The 21,130-nt window shown below is 37.3% G+C and overlaps 1 protein-coding gene and 2 pseudogenes across 1 annotated transcript; 2 read left to right on the forward strand and 1 right to left on the reverse strand.

The window, feature by feature from the left end:
* Nucleotides 1-1,978: 1,978 nt before the first annotated feature.
* On the reverse strand, nucleotides 1,979-3,367 carry LOC116138665. Its single transcript, XM_031424359.1, has one exon. It carries the CDS (start codon nucleotides 3,365-3,367, stop codon nucleotides 1,979-1,981), a length of 1,389 nt encoding a protein of 462 aa, XP_031280219.1.
* A 1,313-nt stretch (nucleotides 3,368-4,680) lies between these two features.
* On the forward strand, nucleotides 4,681-11,741 carry LOC116138666 (annotated as a pseudogene).
* A 2,307-nt stretch (nucleotides 11,742-14,048) lies between these two features.
* LOC116138667 lies at nucleotides 14,049-17,794 on the forward strand (annotated as a pseudogene).
* Nucleotides 17,795-21,130: the final 3,336 nt, after the last annotated feature.

The raw sequence follows: 21,130 nt of genomic DNA on the forward strand, positions 1-21,130 counted from the left end.
GCTTCTCAAACTGACTACAATATTCCTCTACTGTCCCAGTCTATGTTAGCTTGGTCAATTTGCCAAAAGCATCTTCATATTGAGAATCCCCAAATCTGTGCTCAATTTACATCATAAAATCTTGTCAATCCCTCAGTAGATGATTTTTATGCAACCACTAATAATGCTCTAATGCCTTTTCTTCTAAATGAAAAGAAGCAATAGACAATCTTTGATGTACTAGAGTGTGGTTAAAGACAGAGAAGTTCTGAATTTTCATCAACCATCCTGAAGCACTTTCCCTATTGAATCTTGGAACCTCCACCCTGATTGATTGCATCTGTGGTTAGGTCTCTTGTACATGAATCAGATTCTAAAATTGATGCTCCTAAGGATGAATGGGTGGTTCTTGTAGTCTAAATCTCTCTTCAAATGTCATCATTCTTTTGGCAACATCCTGAAGAGTTTCCTATAATTCTGCAATATGTTGAGTCTGATTCGGATCAATATTATCCACTGATATTGAAATTCATTGTGAACTCCAAAATCATGACTTAAAGTCGCAACTGCATCTTCCAATCTGGCAACACTAGCTGTTGAGGGATTTGAATTCTAATTGAGATTGAAAAGCTAGTTTCAAAAATGTTAAGAACATGGTTGTCAAATCGCATATCGTATCATGTATCGAAAACCTAATTTTTTGAATCGTGTATCGCAAGTCGAATCGTATCGTAGGATACACATTTTTTTTAAATAATAAAATAATAATTTTTTTTCTAAAAATTAATATAACCCCATGATTAATTAACAAATTTTGTGATACTATTAACTTTAAATTATGGTAATACATAATCAAAATTAATCACAAACTTAAGAATCTATATCATTTCTTTTCAACCATTTATATCATTTCCAAGATCAATGTCAATATCTATATCTCCACTAGTGTTATTATTTTCATGCAAAATAGGCAACACATCTTCCTCTACACTTTCTCCGTCTTCATCACACAAAATGGGCAGTACATCTTCCTCTTCAACAACTTTTTCTTTAGCTTTTTTGTTGCTAGCATTTAAGTTCCTTGGTCCTATAAAGAAATCATCAAACCATCAATAGACATAGTACATTCAATTTTTTATTAAAAGAATTGCTAGATTAATATCGAAGTAAGATATACCTCTGGCTCTTTCATTGCTAGCAGCACCTTCATCTATGTTGAAGCATTCTTGAACATCCATCCATGAATTATCATCCGGCAAGCAAGGATCTTCTTTTTCCATAATCCACTCATCATCGGATTCCATGTCTAATAAACATATTGGATCATATGCCTCTCCTTTCTCCTCCCTAAGCTTTTGCCTCATTTCTAATTAAAGGTTATATTTAACAAAGACAAGAGCATTCAATCTTTGTTGCTCCAAACAATTCCTTCTTTTAGAATGCACATGTTCAAAGGTGCTCCAATTTCTTTCACAACCCGTGGCACTACATGTAAGGCTTAAGACTTTTATGGCAAGTGTTTGCAACTCTTTGCACTCTTCTCCATAGTTGTCCCACCATTAAGCTATTTAAAAAATAATAATAATAACAAACACATTAGTAAGTTATAACCAAAATAAATAAATAAATAACAAACATATAAGTAAACATACCCGGTTGTTTTTTGTCTCTTATTATTATGGCCATATCCATTCCAAATAATCCTACTCCTCTTTTAAACTTGTCAAGTTGAACATCAACTTCAACTCTTGTTTCCACATCCGGATACATCTTCTCAATTATCTTGTACAATCCAATTTTAACTTCTTTGTCCGGATTGAAGTTTGGATCATAATGGTACCTAATATATAAAATCAACATAAATTAGATTTCTAAATTCAAATTTTCAAGCAATTTTTATATGGATTAAAAAAAAAAATGATCAACACTTACTTAGGATTAAGGTAGTATGCCGCTGCATGAAGTGGCCTATGAAGTTGAAAATCCCAACGAGTGTCAATTATCTTCCATATTTCTCTATATTGATATTGTTGAAATTCTTTGCAATTTGATTCTTTGCTCTTCTCATGGCTTCATAGATGTATCCTATTGCTGGTTTCGCATCACCATCTACAAGCCTCAAAACCTCCACTAGTGGATCCACACATTTCAAGGCAAATTGGATGGATTTCCAAAATCTTGTATCACTCAAGATAATATCCACCACTTTTTTCCCCTTAACTGTAGTAGCATGTGTACTATTTGCCCATTCTTCTGATGCAAACATGGACCTAAGAGCTAGTTTACTATCCATAATGCAACTCAATGTGAGAAAAGATGTTGCAAATCTTGTTACTGCCGGTCTTGCTAGCTCTTTATCCTTTGAAAATTTTCTATATAAATTAAGCACCCATGTATGCCTATAAATGAAACTTGTGACTTGCTTGGCTTTTGCAATGGTGTCATAGAATACCGCAATCTTTCCAATATCCTCAAGAATCAAGTCAAGACAATGAGCCGCACAAGGAGACCAAAATAGCTTTCTCCTTTTCTCTTCTAACATTCTACCGGCAGCTACATAATTGGATGCTCCGTCAGTTACCACTTGTACAACATGCTCTTCTCCTATCTCCTCCACAACACTATCAAGTAACTCAAACATTTTTTGAGCATTTTTTATAAATTCGGAGGTATCAATAGATTTCAAAAAAACTGTCCCACTTGGACTATTGACAAGAAAGTTAGTCAGTGATCTACCCTTTCCATCTGTCCACCTATCTGACATTAATGTGCAACCATTCTTTTTCCACTCATTTTTATACTTTCCAAGTTTTTCTTCCACAAGATCAACCTCTCTCTTCAAATAAGAAACTCTTGCTTCATGATAAGTAGGAGGTTTCAATCCCCTTCCATAATCTCCCACTAACTTTAACATGTCAACAAAAAGAGGACTTTTAACTAAATTAAATGGTAATACATTGCCATAAAGACACCTACATATATCTTGAATTACCTTTTCCCTATCCTTCACAACTTCATTTAAAGTTCTTTGCTTAGAGTTAGAACCACTTCCTTTTTTTCCCTTACTAAGAAAACTGTCAATTTTACCCGTATTGGGATTAACATCTTGCTGTTTAAAAATGTCAACCATATCATCATCATCATCATCATCCTTATTAACTTTCTTTGCTACCAACAACTCTTGAAATTTCATTTTAACATCTTCGGGAACTTGACTACATGGCTTAACTTGGATATGGGTTCTAGCAAGATGATTTTTCATTCGTATTACACCACCCCAATATGGTATACCACAATAGTTACATGTAAGATGCAATCTACTTTCCTCATTCACTTTTTTACAATGCTCCCATGTAATATCATCTAATTTTCGCTTCTTATTTCTCATGGTTCAAATCTCAGTCTTAATCTAATGGACCAAAAGAGGCTGCAAAAAACCAAATGAAGAAGTATAACATAAGGAAAACAAATCAAAACTCATATACAAGAGGTTTGTAAAATTGTTATTCATAAAACAATGCAACTAGGAATTTCTTAGTATTCTAATATTATATTATTTAATTGTCTCCAGTTGTATTCAACAATCAACAAAGATGAATCGCTTTTTTATATTCTTAATGAGCAAATAAACAAATCAAGGTTTTTGTAATATTATATTACAAATCAAATATGAAATGAAAAGAGAAAAATAGTAGTACACCTGAACAAATTGTGTAGAACTTGGGTGACTTTTAGCTTAATTGGTTTAATACTTTAACTACTGACTACTGAGAGTGGGGACCGAGAGGCTATGGTGCATGCAATTGCTCTATATTATTTAATTGTCTCCACTTGTATTCAACAATCAACAAAGATGAATCAAATTTTTATATTCTTAATGAGCAAACAAACAAATCAAGGTTTTTTATAATATTATATTACAATTCAAATATGAAATGAAAAGAGAAAAAGAGTAGTACACCTAAACAAATTGTGTAGAACTTGGTGACTTTTAGCTTAATTGCTGACTGCTGAGGAGTGGGGACCGAGAGACTAAGGTGCGTGCAACTGCTCTCTTCACCATGAGTGAATCTAGCTAGGGTAAAATTAGTGATGGGTAATTTTAGGTGGGTTTTAGTGAACCGGATCGAGTGACCTAGATCTAACCCGATTTATTTCAACCCGACCCGAAAATTTTTTTGGGCTGAATTAAAAAAGCCGTATCGATTTGTATCGATATTTTTAAGGGTACGTATTATATCGTAGGATACATATCAACGTATCGAAAAGTTTGCGATATACCCCCTAATACGTATCGTTAGTGACTCGTATCGAATTGTATCGTAGGATTCATATCGCGTATCGTAGGATACTAACAACCATATAAGCACTGGTATAATTAGGCCAAGTTAGAGTTCATATTCATCTGCAATTCTTCTAGTTAAGAAAAAGGATGTGACTTGGCGCTTTTGTGTGGATTATAGGGCTTTAAACCAAGCTACAATAAAAGATAAATTCCCAATACTCGCTGTTGATAAGTTATTAGATGAACTCCAAATAGCTGATGTGTTTTCTAAACTTGATTTAAGGGCTAGTTATCACCAAATTCGTGTGAACCCCAATGATGTCCATAAAACTGTTTTTAGGACACACGATGGACACTACAAATTTGTTGTGATGCCATTTGGTCTCACAAATGCACCAACAACTTTTCAATCAACCATGAATTCGCTTTTTAAACCATATCTAAGAAAGTTTGTGATTGTCTTTTTTGATGATATTTTGGTTTACAGCAAAAATGAATCTGATCATTTAGAGCATTTACAGATGGTTTTAACTTGTCTTAATACTAATTGTTTCTTTGCTAAGATAAGCAAATGTAGTTTTGGTAATGATCAAATTGAGTATCTAGGTCATATAGTGACTGCTTTAGGAGTAAAACCTGATTTTCACAAAATTGAAGCCATACTCAATTGGCTTTTACCTAAAAGACTGAAGCAACTGAAATCATTTTTGGGTCTCACTAGATATTATAGAAAATTTGTCCCAAATTATGCTTCCATTGCAGCACCTTTGACCAATCTACTAAAGAAGGATAATTTCCTATGGACAGATAAAGCTACATGTGCTTTTGAAAAATTAAAGTCTTTGCTAATCCGAGCTCCTGTATTAGCTCTATCAAATTTCAAAAAGCCTTTTGTCATTCAAACCAATGCCTCAGGGATGGGAATTGGTATTGTCCTTTTACAAGAAAATCACCATATTGCATACTTTAGCAAGAGAATGATTCCTACCTTACAAAAATCCTCGACATATGTCAAAGAATTTTTTGCAATAACAAAGTTGGTGTTGAAATGCCGTTAATATCTACTTAATACACATTTTTATATACATAATGACCACCAAAGTCTAAGGGATTTGCTCAAACAAGTCATACAAACACCTGATCAACAAAGGTATATGGAGAAGTTAATAAGTTTTGACTTTTAAATTCTATATAACCCAGGAAAACACAATAAAGTTGTTAATGCCCTTTCAAGAGATGCTATTATTGATTCTGACAATGGTCAACTCACCATGTGTGCTACCATATTAGAACCTTTGCAAGATTATCATTTTATGGCCATTTCAGTACCTATATTTTCATTCTTAGCTGATCTTAAAACTAAAGTTGCTATTGATCCATTCTATCAATCCATAATTTCTAACTTGAATTCTTCTATGGTTTCCCATCCTCATATGGAATTTAAACATGGCATGTTGTTCAAACATAAATTGCTCCTCAATCCAATATCTTCCCTCAAAAAGCCATCTTAAATGAACTTCATTCTTCAACCTTAGCTGGTCATCTAGGAGTGAAGAAGAATTTATCTAGAGTTGTTGCTAATTTCTATTGAAATGGTATAGCTAAGGATGTTAAAGAATTTGTCACTAACCGTCATGTGTGTCAAAGCATAAAGTATACTATTGTTTCTCCTATAGGTCTATTATAGCCCCTTCCAATCCCAGCTGCTATTTGGGAGGATCTCTGCATGGATTTTATCACTGGATTGCCTAATTCACAAGGCTACTATGCTATTATGGTGGTAGTGGATCGTTTGAGTATATATGGGCACTTTAGAGCTCTCAAAAAGGGCTTTACAACCATCAAAGTTGTTGAAATATTCACCATCTTGGTCTGCAAATTGCATGGGTTTCCCAAGATTATCATCTCTAATAGAGATCCACTATTTGTAAATTCCTTTTGGCAAGAGTTATTCACATTAAGTGGAATTACCTTGCTAATGTCTAGTGCCCATCATCCAAAAACAGATGGGCAGACTAAGGTCTTAAACAAGTGTCTTGAGCAATACTTAGGGCTTTTGTTCATCATCAACCCATTAAATGGCATCCTCTTTTATCATGGGCTGAGCTTTGCTATAACACAGCCATCCATTCCTCTATAAAAATTTCCCCATATTAAGTTGTTTATGGCAGCCCTCCACCTACCCTACCAACATATGTTCTGGGATCATCAAATAGTGAAGTGGCAGAGTCGTTTATGCAACCTAAGGACTTGGCTTTGTCTACATCAAAGGATAATTTGCATAAAGCTTAGGAAGCCATGAGAGTGCAGGCTAATAAGCACAGGAGAGACTTGGAGTTTAATGTTGGCGATTGGGTGTACCTAAAATTGCATCCTCATGGACAAACATCATTAGTAGGGCATCATTATTCTAAGCTCAATAAGCGTTATTAAGGGCCATTTGAAGTGATTAAAAGGGTGGTAAGGTTTTTCATATTTCCAACTTAAAGAAGTGTCCTAATCCAACCATTGGGCAAGTACTTGATCTACCTCTAGTCACTACATTATCATTTCATGTGATTGAACCTACAGCAGTAGTAGCATATCCGGGGTACGAAAGGTTAATTCTCAATCAATTGTTGAGATTTTAGTGCAATGGTTAGGATTTCCCCTTGAAGAAACATCATGGGAGTCATTGGAGCGGTTCAAGTGCTTATATCTGCAATTCAACCATGAGGGCAAGGTTGTGCTTGAAGGGGAAGAGAATGATAGAGTCAAAGGGCTTGTGGAAAGTCGGCCTTGAAGACTAAGTAAGAAGCCTAAAGCATTGGAAGACTACTTTTAGTCTCATGTAATTCGAAGAGAAGGAAAATGTTAGAAGTGAGTTGAGTTTGTTAGTCATAGCTCAAATAGATTACCTGTATTCAATTATAGATAATTGAAGTTAGTTTTGATAGTGATATAATTCATTGTAATTGTAATTACAGGCCTCCAATAAAGAAAAAAATCCTTCTTCAATTTCTCTGTTCTCCTTATTCATCTCCTTGGAGATTGACCATCTCCAACCAGTCAATATCTTTCGTCTGTCACTACACATGCAGCTTCTTCCAGGTCTACTTTTTAGAATTTCGAAATCGTGGTTTGACCTTTGAACTTTGAAATGATCCGTCTTGTTTTCAGCCTAGTCAAGGTTGGAGGCTGGCATATATAATCTATTCAGAAATCAATTGCGTGTACTTTCAGAAACCATAGATTATGCAATAAAATCAAACTGCATTACTTAATTATTGGATTTGGGGTTACCAAATCTCAAAAAAATCATTGTCAAAACATACTGAGATGGGATTCTTGATTTCATGTCGTTTTATACGACTTTTTTTGAAATAAGATGTGAAAAATATGAATTAAAAACTAATGTTTTATATATTTTTTAAAGATGGTCTGATCTGTAATAGTGAAATAAGTACAAGAAGACATGTTAGTTCATTGAATCTTGACAGTTAGCAAAACAAAATTCAATTATTATTTGGAGTAAAATTTCACATTATGAGGATCTCAAGTTTTATATTTAAAAAATATATATATTATTCTATATGATAGTGAAATCTTAAATACCTTTTAGGGGGCGTTTGGTTCAGGAATGTTAGATTACTGGGAATATTGGATTATTGGAAAGATAGATTACCTTGGAAGATTACTGGGAATCTTTAAGAAAATATGTTTGGTTAGTTAGTGGGTATGTTATATTAATATGTTTGGTTATGGGAATAAATTGGTTGGTATGTTATTTAAATTACTAAATTGACCCTCTTTTAAATATTAATATAATATTATTTTTATTATTAATTTTTGAATAATTTTTTAACCCCCAATATTTCAGATTTAGCTAAAACACCCCCGCTTATAAAAAAACTTTAATTCATGACGAAATCACCCCCACCTCCTGCCGCCCGCCTGTCGCCACCGCGAACAACCGCCGAAAAATCACCGGAGCCCCCCTAAAACACTGGAAATTCTGTGGGAGGCTCCGGGAGCTTCGATATGGCCGTTTTTTGCCATATGATGGCCGAAAACGCCATATCGGGCTAGATCCCGCGCCATTATCGGCCAGGTCTGGACCAGACCTGGCCGTTACGCCCACGGATCTGGCCGTTACCGGCCAGTCTGGTCCAGACCTGCCTATAATGGCCGGGGATCTGGCCGTTAACGCCAGATCCCTCGATCTGGCCAGAAATGGCCAGAATAGATCTGGCCATTATAGGCCAATCTGGCCCGATAGTGGCCGTTTTCGGCATCATATGGCCAAAAACGGCCATATCGAAGCCTCCCCGAGCCTCCCACAGAATTTCCATGTTTTTTAGGACCCGGCAATTTTTCGGCGGTGGTCCGTGGTGGTTTGACCGCGGTCGGCGGTGGTGTGGCTGGGTGGCTGTGGTGGTGGTGGCTTGGGTGGCTGTGGTGGTCTGTAAATTTTTTAAATATAAGGTTTATTATTGTCCAAAATTTTAATTAAACAAGGGTAAAATTGAAAATGGATATTAATGTAATTTTGTTTAAAGTAGGGGTATTATTGTCCAAAATTTTTTATTAATAAGGGATAAATTGTAACAAAAAAGATAACACTGGTAATCTCAGAAAACCTAAGAAAATGGAGGTAATCGATTACCTCTTATATTACCAATATAACCACTATTGGTATTTAAAGATTATGGTATCTTATATTACTTGACAATCAAACGTGGTAATCAGTAATATAGATGACATACCTCAGAATGCCACTTAACCCCGACCAAACTGCCCTTAAAATTTTGGACTAGCCATTTATAATAAGAAATCTATTAAAACCAAAATTTTAGACAAATTTCTTACATCAAAAATTTAAAATTGAAATAGTCAGGAGAGAGAATAACTAATAATAATCATAACACTAATCAAATGAATTTATCCTTCGTATGTTAGACCAAAGACACAATTTTGATTATTGTACAATTTGGAGATATTTTTTTTGTTTCAAATACTCTGTTCAAGAAGACTCAAATCCATGGAGCCATTTCCTCCTTGAGCTTCCTCATTTCAATCTCCTCTTGCTATCTCCTTCTTCAATCCATTAAACTGCCAGCAAACTTACCTGAACACAACACAATTAGACTGCCAAAAAAAACCCTTCTATATCAAAGGCTATCTCTGCATGGTCTTGAACTTCATGTCAATCCTTCATAACATTTCGTTCACAGCCACCACTATGATTCCCCCATCAGGATTGCCTATCTTCTAGGCTCGGAAGCCTCTGGTATCACTTCGATCAACACATATCGTCGAATAACGACACGATCCCGCCTGGGAATTAGTAATTATTCCTGTTTCTTGTTCCTGTATTCAGGTAGCATTTACCAGCAACACGCCTTACCCGATAAAAAGCAATGAGCATATTTGTCAATAGCCAATACACATACCAAGGCCTCACTACTTGCCAGGCTCTCATGGGGCAGAATTATTATATGAACTGAGTCTTGACCTGGTTTGCAGCTGACGTTTCCGCTGCGATGCGCCTGTCCGAGCGCGAACCAGACGGCCAATGGCGTTAGCTCGTTGCTGGCTTATTGGTGACATGGGGTGACCCTATTGGTCAATGGCAGATCTGTTTGGGTTGATGAAAAAAGCATCCGAGGCTAACAAATTGTCGCGAATAGCATATTTATCCCTTTACTCCTCTTTTGATTCCATTGAAAAGTGAAAGTTGCTCTAAAAATCCAGAGAAATTCTTTTGTTTATTGTCCGCAGATGGAAGTCTAGACGGTATCAGTTATTGTAAAATGAAGGCAAAAAATTTCCAGTCAATTGGTTACTCTGTTGTAATTGCTCTCTAATTTTTCGCCTTTAAAGCTCATCAGTTTCATTGTTGATGTTTTTAAAATACAAGATAAATTGCATTGATTGATCTTGTTAATACTCTCTGTGACAAACAAGAGAGCTTATGTTAACATATATTCGTAGGAAAGCGAGAGAGCTTGTCATAATTTTTACTTTTTCTAGGATTGCAGGCATTTCATTAGAACCTCTTAACATTTTCACTGTTTATGGTTTCCAAATTACGCAGATCGCCCCATAAAAAATTTGACTTCCATAAGTTTGAAAGTCTTACATTTTCACCCTCGCATCGACATCGTTTTTGTTTGATGCGGTTGGGCTAATCAATTTGAATGATAAATAGATTTATGACTAATACATTAGGAGAATACTACCATTGTAATAGATATCGTTAATAGACTTTTTACGATGGGATGTTTAATACCATCCTACGAACAATTTAACTTTTTATTTGTTTCAGGTATTGGCTTGGTTTGGGATTGTTTACATGTTTTCTTTGGGTTACAACTTATACAAATTTCTAAAGAAAAGGAGAAACAGATTGGAAAAGAGAAATTGTTTAAGCAAAATGGTGGCTTCTTGCTGCAGCAACGATTATCATCCAGTGGTAGTAGTGAAAATGCTAAATATTTACAGCAGAGGAGCTTCAAATATGCTACAGACAATTACAACCGGAGTCGGTTTCTCGGTCAAGGAGGATTTGGCACTGTATACAAGGAATGTTACTTGATGGAACATAGTTGCTGCAAAAGAGCAAAGGCAATTGATAAAAGCCAGATTCAGCAGTTCATTATGAGTTGTCATTTTATCTCAAATCAATCATCGAAACATCGTGAAGCTTCTAGGTTGTTGCTTGGAGACTGAGGTACCATTCCTCGCTACGAGTTCATCCCTAATGGAACGCTTTCCATCATATTCATAATCTCACAGGCACAAGAAGCTCCACTCTCATGGAGCATCGAGTTCAAATCGCTTGCGAAGTTGCAGGTGCATTAGCTTATATGCATTCTACAGCCTCAATCCCCATTTTTTTTTCACCGAGACATCAAATCTTCAAACATACTTCTGGATGAAAAGTATAGCGCAAAAGTTTCAGATTTTGGGACTTCAAGGTCTAATCCAAATGACAAAACACATATAACCACAGCAGTTCAAGGAACTTTTGGGTATTTGGATCCTGAGTACTTCCAATCAAGTCAATTCACAGATAAAAGTGATGTGTACAGCTTCGGGGTAGTGCTTGTAGAGCTGTTAACCGGTAAAAAACCGATCTCTTTAGATGAAGAAGAGAGAAACGTGGTTTCACACTTCATTTCATTAGCAAAAGAGAACAAAGTGATGGAGATTTTAGATGCTAGAGTAGCTAAAGAAGCTAGTGAAGAAGATATCCAGACTATTGTAGAGCTTGCATTGAGTTGCTTGAGATTGAATGGGAAAAAGAGGCCTACAATGAAGCATGTGGCATTGGAACTTGAAGGGTTAAGAAGATCTCAAAGATGCCTAGAAATCAAGCAAGATCTTCAAGTTTTCAACGATGAAATATCCATGAATGGACAAGAATCTATCACAAATAGTGTAGTATTTCCGCTAAAAATGGAGTCTCCATCATTGTAGACATTATCTGGATTTTTTTTTTTTTTTTTTTTTTTCAGATTCTTGCTTTGGGGAATCTTGGAAAGATTCTCCAAAGCAACCCACATTGTAAAAACATCATAGCAATCCACATTTATCAGATTTCGGCCATCATTGTCGAAAGCTAGCTAGAATCTAGTGTAATGGCACATCTTTGGCCATAGACAATCGTCAATGACGGCCAAGCCATATCTTTGGCCATCGTTGACGACCAAATGTGGCCAAATCTGGTCGTCAATGGCCAGATCTAGTCGTACATCTAGTCTTTTCCGGTCAAATCCACCGTGGATCTGGATGAAAAAGATCCTATCGGCGCACGATCGACAAGATCTAGCCGGTCATACGCCGATACGACGACTCCGGCCACCCTCAAGTGGTGATGGCCGACTGTCTGTATTTTATGGGTAGGTTGAGGATGTTTTTGTTAACTTTTAATATTTTATTATAGGGGTGTTTAGTAAATAAACAAATATAGAGGGTATCTTTTGTTAATTTTCAAATCCTACATCGTAATATCCATCCAATTTAACTTTTTTTTAAAATATTATTCTAAAAAGTATCAAAATAATGGACCAAACACACCCATAGAATTGATTTTTTTTTTCTTGGATGACCGGGCGTAGATCAGTTTACGCGTACTTCAACTAATCATTCAAGATCTTGGAACTATCAACCAAGTAAGAATTCCAGTGACTGTTCCTATTAGCAACTAAGGTTAAAATCGAACTTAAAATTTCTTGAGTAATTCACCCAAGAATCTCTATTGAATCACTTGACTATCCAAAAGTAGTTGAATTGATGTTATTTTTTTATGCGTCCATCCAATATTTAGATTCTTATTTTTGGAATATGTATCTTTATTCTTTAAATGATAGAAAAAGGGAAAAAAAAAAATGTATTTGCTTTAGTATGTATGATTCTACAAAGGAGGAATTTTATATTTGAAAGAGGGGTTACATGGTGTGAATCGTCACGACGAATGGAAGGCTATAAACAAGTTCAACAAATTGTTTGTTTGTTTTTTTTTTTTTTTAATATAAATTATTACAAAATTTGGAGTCATTGAATAAAGAAGACGCTTTGAGATTGAGATTCCATATCATATGCCTTATTTTTGTTAACATCAGAGATTCAGAGTGTCCGTATGGGTTTATGCATATTTTCGATTATCTCTTTTAAATTCGGATGACTATAGATACTCAAATTTGAAAGGTTGTATAAATTTATATCCTCTTTTAAATTTTTACCATCAGACTACCGAATAATAATTAAAAACAAGAGAAATGTTATATTGAAAATTGTATAAAAATATGTAGCTTTTAAGCCTCTTTTATATATATATATATATATATATATATATATATCACGATGCTGATGTGAAATTGATCATAATTTGTTATAAAAAATTGGCATACACATACTTTGATAGTGGATCAATATACAAATTAATTTTGTATAAAACCTCATCAAAATAAAAATTATAATCTTAAATTGCTTGTAGTTGAGGGAAGATAGAAGTTATGATTTGGGGGGATTTTAAGCATACTGGATTAGCTTTTCATTAAAATTACATATTCAATAAATATAAAAAATAAACCAAAAAAATAAAAAATCAATGTAAATGATATATCAAAAGCATTAGGGAAATTTATCAAAACATAATTTACTTTATGTTACTTTTAAAAGAATATATATTTATTTGATTTTTCAGCTATATTGAAAAAATTCTTTTGTAAAATCATATTAGTGAAATCTGAAAATAAAATAAGATAAAAATCTTAAATTAACTTTACCGTTAATAACATTAATCCCCTTACGTATGATATATTAATAAAATTTCCATGAGATTTTCGAATTAACATAAACTTGAATGAGTATGAGTTAAAAAATATTATGAAATTATTATTCTATCTTTTATTTTAATATTTAAAATTTAACGACAAGTAAATTTTTTGTTATTTTAAAATTTTAGGTGAGGATGAGTAGTTCCGATTCCCTATCCAGGTTTCCAAAAAAAGGAATCGGAACCAAAACATATTAGTTCTAAAATTCAAGAAACCGATTCCTTATCCAGGTACCCTATGAAAAATAATCACCCCCTATTAGTTCAAAAAACGACTGAAATACCTTAAAACTTTATAAATACACCCCTAACAAATTAATTAGGGGAATTTTTGTAATTTTATCATAAATCAGTTAATTCCTTAAATTAAACTTTAATTTTTCCCCTGGAAAAGCCCTAAAATTCCATAGTATAAATACAATCCGATTCATCTGCCATCCCCTAGCCTCCAAGCCCCTTCTTCTCACTGCAACTCTCGGCATCACTAACTCTTAGCACTAAACCAAACCAATTCACTATCCAATTTCCATGGACAAGAACGAAGAAAAAACTCAAGTAGAAGAACAAGAGCAAGATCAAGTAGTGAACCCATGGCAGGTCTCTTCAAAAGGCAAAATTGATTACGACAAACTCATCGACCAATTCGGCTGCCAAAGGCTCGACACCTCCCTCATCGACAGAGTACAACGCCTCACCGGCCGCCCGCCCCACGTGTTCCTGCGCCGTGGCCTTTTTTTCGCCCACCTGTTCGACCCAGAAGTCATTTTTGTGGATTCTTTCTGTAATTTGTTTCTGGGTCGATTTTTTGTGATTTTGTGAAATGGGTTTTTGTCAAGCAGGGATTTTGGTGAGATACTGGACGCGTATGAGAGAGGAGAGAATTTTTATTTGTATACGGGACGTGGGCCATCATCTGAAGCTTTGCATTTGGGGCATTTAGTTCCGTTTATGTTTACTAAGTGAGTTCATTTCTTGAATTTTTTTATAATTATTTGATGAGTTTGTTTTATTGAATGATGGAAATTGAAGTAATGTAAGTAAAGTTTTTCATGCGTTGAATTAAACTTCAGCACAAATGTGTTTACTAAGGAAATTAGTTTAATTGAATTTTGTGGTGAAGTGATTGCTTCTATTTTTGTTGTTCTGATGAATGGAATTTAAGTGTGTTGTGTTGGAAAATCGGTGATTTATAAAATTGTTTTGAGATTGGAATTTGGATATGCTATCAATTGAATTGATGTTTTTTTGGGAATCTTCAGTGGCAACCGAACGAATGCTTTTGAGAATGTAGATAACTACAGGAATTTTTATTGGTAATTCTTCAAAACACAATATTCAATGCGGGCTTTTTTTCTTTTTTGGTGGTTTTAATTTTTAAGAATAAGAACTGCTTTTGTTTTTGCTACAAAATGGGACCGCAAAGCTACAATCGGTGGTACATTGATGATTGTTTTAAAATCTTGTTAATTTGCACTTGTTCTCGCTAGTCAGAAGGGATTGAACTTGTGAAGCCCTTTTAATTGCCTATTTTACTTTAGGTTTTTTTTTTCTGTGCTACGACCCACAAAGGGAATCTATTATCTCTTTATCTGAACCAACTCTTGCAGTCTCTATTTTTATTTTTTGCTTCTGACTTATGGTCAATGTGTAACATTGCTTGCAGATATTTGTAAGATGCCTTTAAAGTTCCTCTTGTTATACAACTTACGGATGATGAAAAGTGCATGTGGAAAAATCTTTCTATTTAGGAGAGCCAGAGACTTGCCCGGGAGAATGCAAAAGACATTATTGCTTGTGGTTTTGACATAACAAAAACCTTCATCTTCTCAGATTTTGATTATGTTGGTGGGTGAGTGATTGAATGTATGTATGTTTTTCGACAGTTTTGGAATTTATATTTCTAATTTTGACCTAGTTGATGACCCAGCAAACTTCTGTCTAAAACTTAGACACTAATGTTAGATTTTTTTAGGAGTTTATGACTTTTAGAAATAGCTTAGCCATTTGTGGACAGAAATTTTGAACCAGTATGAGGGTGTGATAATGACTGGAGGGTTATTGTCATGTGAAAATGCTAGAGAGTATTGATGGCAACCTGGGTTTGGTAATAAGCTTTTGGCTACATTCAAGTTTAATATTGCCTTCTAAGCTGCCTGTAAACAAGAAATCACCTCGCGACCAGGCCTGCCACCTAAAGGGTTTTGTCTTTTAAGTCTTGTATCTAATCGGTAATCATATGAAAATGAAATCCTGATTGTTAAGGATGCTATGTGGTATGGGAATATACTAGTGCAGGCTGTTAAGTGATACATTATGCTAATGTAGTGGAGTGCTTGAGTTGGTAGTATATGTACTGAAAATAGGTATTGGAGTATTTTTTCTTGGGAATAGATAGCATGAGGTAGTCTGGATCTCATATCTAACATTTACGTTTTAGCTAGTGGAACTATTGTATTGAGCTTCAGATTCAATGTTGTTTGCGTGTACATAACTTTTATATATGGGATTTTTAGGGAAAAAAAAAAAAAAAAAAAAGGTGGTAATCAATATTGGTGATAATTTGCACTGTTAACTGGTAAGCATTTCTGAAACTATGTCAAGTCTGTGATTTAAGCAGCAGAATTGAACACCATATCTTGGAATTGAATGGTGAATTATTGCCAGGCATCTTTTACTGGGATAAGTATCCTTGTTAATTTTGCTTAACTGCAAAATTAAAAATCCTATTATTGATCTGTTTGGCTGTTAATTTGGTTTACTATTGCATCAACTCTCGAGCATTTTCCCAAACCTTCCCTGGATTATGCTATCATACTTATTTCATCTTTTTTGTTTCCTAATTGATGTTGTACTAAAATTTGTTTTGCAGTGCCTTCCACAAAAACATGGTGAAGGTTGCCAAGTTTGTCACGTATAATAAAGTAATTATGTTTGACATTTCCTTTTTCTTTTTCTGCAAAAACCATTTTGTTTCCCAGAATCCAGATTTACTTTTTTTCTTTTGTATGTCCTTTCCGTAATTCCTGTTCTTTTGTGCTATAGTACTAATCAGTCTGCTGCTGTTATTTAGGTTGTTGGCATATTTGGTTTCACTGGTGAAGATCATATTGGAAAAGTTAGTTTTCCACCTGTGCAGGTATGTTGATGCCACTTTACTGGTTACAATTCTTTTCAGTGTCAAATACCACAATTATATACCTCTGTGCTTCATTTCGGATTAGCGCAGGCAGTTCCATTGTTTCCCAGTTCTTTCCCACACCTTTTTTCCGGCAAAGATCACCTTCGTTGCTTAATTCCTTGTGCCATTGACCAGGTAAGATTCCTATCTTTCAGACTTATTTCTTATTGAATTTACTTTTGATCATATAATTACTAAATATACATTGAACTTGGATCATAATCTAGTTATGTAACAGATAACTCTTTGCTTGATTGTTGCTATAGGAAAATCTTTCCATTAAATTTATATAATCTTCACCATTCATCATGAAATGTCAGTAGTTTTAGTACTTATACCATTTTTCTAGAACATTTGTGGTGAACCATCTTCTTATGTAGGGATGAAAGTGTCTGGTACAATTACCATTGGTAATGTTTTTATACGTTTATTATATAGCTTGTCTCTCCATTTTTTTTAATTTTTTTTTTTAATTTGGTTATATGTGTCTTCTATTCTTGCTCGTATTTCATCATATTGTTTTGTTCAGGATCCTTACTTCAGAATAACATGAGATGTTGCTCCCCGGATAGGATATCACAAGCCAGCGTTGATCGAATCATTGTTCTTCCGTGCCTTGCAGGTACTCTTGTGTTTAGATATAGAATTTTTATGGTAATTGATGCAGATTGATCATATATATATATATATACACTGTAGACAGCATGACTTTCCAATTAATGAGCGGTATTTTAAATAAATATTATATGGTGTTTATGGTATTCATAATTTTGTTTTACATAGGGCATATTTGCCCCAGTGCATATATGGAAAATATATTTTGACTCAAGTTTACTGGATCCAATCTTTTTCTTTATATGACATGAATTTTCCTATGTTGTATACCTTAGATTTGCTGTTCTAAAGTCATAGACTCATCTCTTATTTAACTGGATATATGCAGGGGGAAACAGGGAAGATGTCAGCTACTGATGCTAGTTCTGCAATTTATGTGACTGATTCTGGGAAGGTCATTAATGATAAGGTTTAATTCTGAAACCTGATAGCTTCAGCGAGGCATAGAGGTTTAACCCCGAAAGATCCAGCCCTGCTCGATATGGAATAGTCCGACCAGCAAAAATTCAGTGTCATGAGCTGACGGTCGCATAGCGGCACGTTAGTCGCTTCATATCGAGGCTAACAACCGCTGTTTACCATTCTTCAATGTTCTGAAAGCCATAAGAAATCGAGTGGACTTCCGAATGCGACAGGCATTCCAAGTATAAAAGAGCATCTTGGGAAGCCACCACTCCTCCTAAGCCTCTCCACAAGAAATCCTGCTCATCTACCTGTCCGTGTCTCAGTTCGCGGTCAGTGCAGCTTTAGTACGAGAAGAGGTGAAACAGTTCATTGGCCGGTATATTATGCAAGTAAGCGTCTATCGGATGCCGAGATGCGGTACCCGGAAATGGGAGCGACTAGCTTTTGCCCTGTTGGTCGCGTCCAAAAGCTGCGACCTTACTTCCATGCCCATACAATCAATGTAATGACAAGTTACCCTCTCAGCAGGTCCTCCAGAAACCGAGGCCTCAGGTAAACTGCTCAAATGGGCATGGAGTTGAGCCAGTTCGACTTAAGTACACGCCCAGGTCGACTCAAAGGCAGGCTGTTGCAGACTTCATCTCGGAATTCTCCTATCTCCCGAGCGAGCAGCAGTCAGCGAAGTCGGGCAATAAACATCCAGAACCTGTCGACATGGAACCTCTACGTCGACGGGTCATCGAACAGACAAGAGCCGGTGCGGGTCTTCTCCTGGTAGTCCCGAGGGATCCGAATCATGGTATTCTCCGTTCGGGTTTAAAGCGACCAACAATGAATCCGATACGAAGCTCTGCTCGTTGGTTGCGACTCGCCAAAGAAATGGTGTGCAACCGCGATCAGTATTTATAGCGACTCTATGCTGGTCCAACCAATCCTAGGGGAGTACCAAGCAGGAAGAAACATGGTCTGCTACCTGAAAGAAGCTAAGGTCGTCTTTGGGGTCATTTAAGCACTTTGAGACGCTCAGATCCCCAGGGAGAGCAACTCAATACGGACGCCTTGGCAAAGATTGCCTCGTCACTAGATTCAGAGGCTCCGATAACATTCCTGTTCGTTTTGCCAATGCTCCGACTATCAGCTCGGTCGAACAGGCCGTGAACGAGGTTCAGCCAGATTCCTGGATGACTCCCATTGTACAGTACCTCAAGGATGGACCTTGCCCAGCGACAAAGTCGAGGCGAGGGTCCACAGTAAGGCTTGCTCGCTTCACGCTCATCGGGGATCGCTGTACAGGAGAGGATTCAGTGCCCCGCTCCTCCGATGTGGACCAGCAGAAAGCAGACTACATCATAAGGGAAATCATGAGGGGATCTGTGGTAACCACACAGCAGCTCGGTCTCTTGCAAACAAATGTGCGCCAGGGATACTATGGCCCCGATCTAAGAGGATGCGCACAACTTTGTCAAGAGATGCGACAAGTGTCAGCGGTTCGCGAACATCCCGCAGCCCCATCTCACGCTGATCACTATGTTCTAGCCCATGGCCTTTTTCCATTGGGGGATCGACCTCATCGGCCCCATGCCGGTTGAAAGGGAGGGGTCAAGTATGCCGTGGTCGCGGTAGACTACTTCACAAAATGGGTCGAAGCCGAGCCGTTAGCCGCGATCACGACCAGAAAGCTAAAGACTTCGTTTTCAAGAATATAGTGTGCCGCTACGGAATTCCTCCACCCTTATCTCAGACAATGGAAAACAATTCGATAATGAGGAGTTCAAGCAGTTTTGCGACGAGCTGGGCATCCATAAAAAATTTGCCTCAGTCGCCAGACCGGCAGGCGAATGGCCAAGTTGAAGCAGTCAACAAGACCATCAAGCACACTCTGAAAGCCAAGCTCGGGCAGCCAAAGGAACTGGGCGACGCCTCTCCAAAGTCTTGTGGGGGTACAGGACAACTCCAAGGACCCCACCTCGAAACTCCATTTTCGCTAGCCTACGGCTGTGAAGCAATGATCCCTGTAGAGGTCGGAACTGGTCTCTTCGGAGGGACTTGTACAATGAGACCGAAACGAGGCACTATGAGAGTAAGTTTGATCGGTCGAAGAACACCGCAACAAGGCTTGCTAGGATAGCGGCCTACCAACAGCGAGCAAAAATCTTCTTCGACTCACAAGGTCAAGCAAGAGACTCCAGGTCGAGATCTGTGCTAAAGGAAGTTCTCCTCAACCAGAGAGCCAAGTGCGGGGGTACTAGGGCCTAACTGGGAAGGTCCATACCGGGTCGACAAAAGTAATAGATCGGGACCTATCATCTCAAAAGATTGAATGGCTCCAAGTACCCCGAGCTTGAATGCCGAGCACCTCCGGCCTACTATCATAATCCTGAACTCAGTTCTTATTTTTTAGTTCTTTTTAAGTATTACTTTATTCGCTCGAAACAGCTCGTATTGTTCTGTTCGCATGTAAAAATTATACAACAATTGCCTGTGTAAATCGCAAATTGTAAATCGCGCACATATATACGAAAAAGCGAACTGTAAATCGAAAAGATTTCATCATTTATAAACAAAAAAGATGTCGAAAAACCCATTACATAAGGACGATTCATTTCGCCTAAGGCTGGTCGGGAAGATCCTTGAGCCGAGCCGCCTGCTGGTCGGGTCCTTGGGCGGCCGGCGGCAGCCTGTCGTCCTCCTCGGCCATACTTGCAAGGTCGCCTGCCAACTCTCCGGGAGTCGGATGTGTCCAAGTTTCGGGTTCTAGCTCGTAGGGTATAGATGGACCCTAGCCCGTCCGCGCCTTCTCCTCCTTTCCTCGGACTGATTCTCATTCAATCAGTCAGAGAAGCGACTCTTGCCCGACTCTCCTGGAGCTCGCCTCAAGGGCTAGCCTTTCTGCTCGAAGGCCTCCTATCCCTTCAGCTCGCTGGGCCCGCTCGAAGGTCGCCTGCAGCTCCTGGTCCTTTTCTCCGCCTTAGAGAGCCTGGCGGTTGTCCTTTGAAGTTCTCTACTTCCTCCGCACGACGATCGAGCTCCGCCCTCTGGTATCCACGGTTCGCTGAGCAGCGTCCCTTTTGGTTCAGATACCTATTCGCTGCACGAACGCTTGGTTCTCTCCGCTCAGCGCGGACTCCAAACTTTGCTTCAGCTCGTGACCTCCTCTTGCAGGTCGCTCGTCCCCTTTGCGACCCCCAGCCGCGTCTCTCCATGGACATCCTCATCGCAAGCAATCCTGCGAGCAAGATAGAGTTAGAAATAGACCAAAGAAATTTCAAGTACGGCTGGCTTACCTTGTCCAGATGCTGGAACGACGTGGCCACAGGTCGTCGCCCGTGTCTGCAAACTCGCGTAC

This window comes from Pistacia vera, unplaced genomic scaffold (assembly GCF_008641045.1).
Source record: "Pistacia vera cultivar Batoury unplaced genomic scaffold, PisVer_v2 Contig343, whole genome shotgun sequence".
NCBI lineage: Eukaryota > Viridiplantae > Streptophyta > Magnoliopsida > Sapindales > Anacardiaceae > Pistacia > Pistacia vera.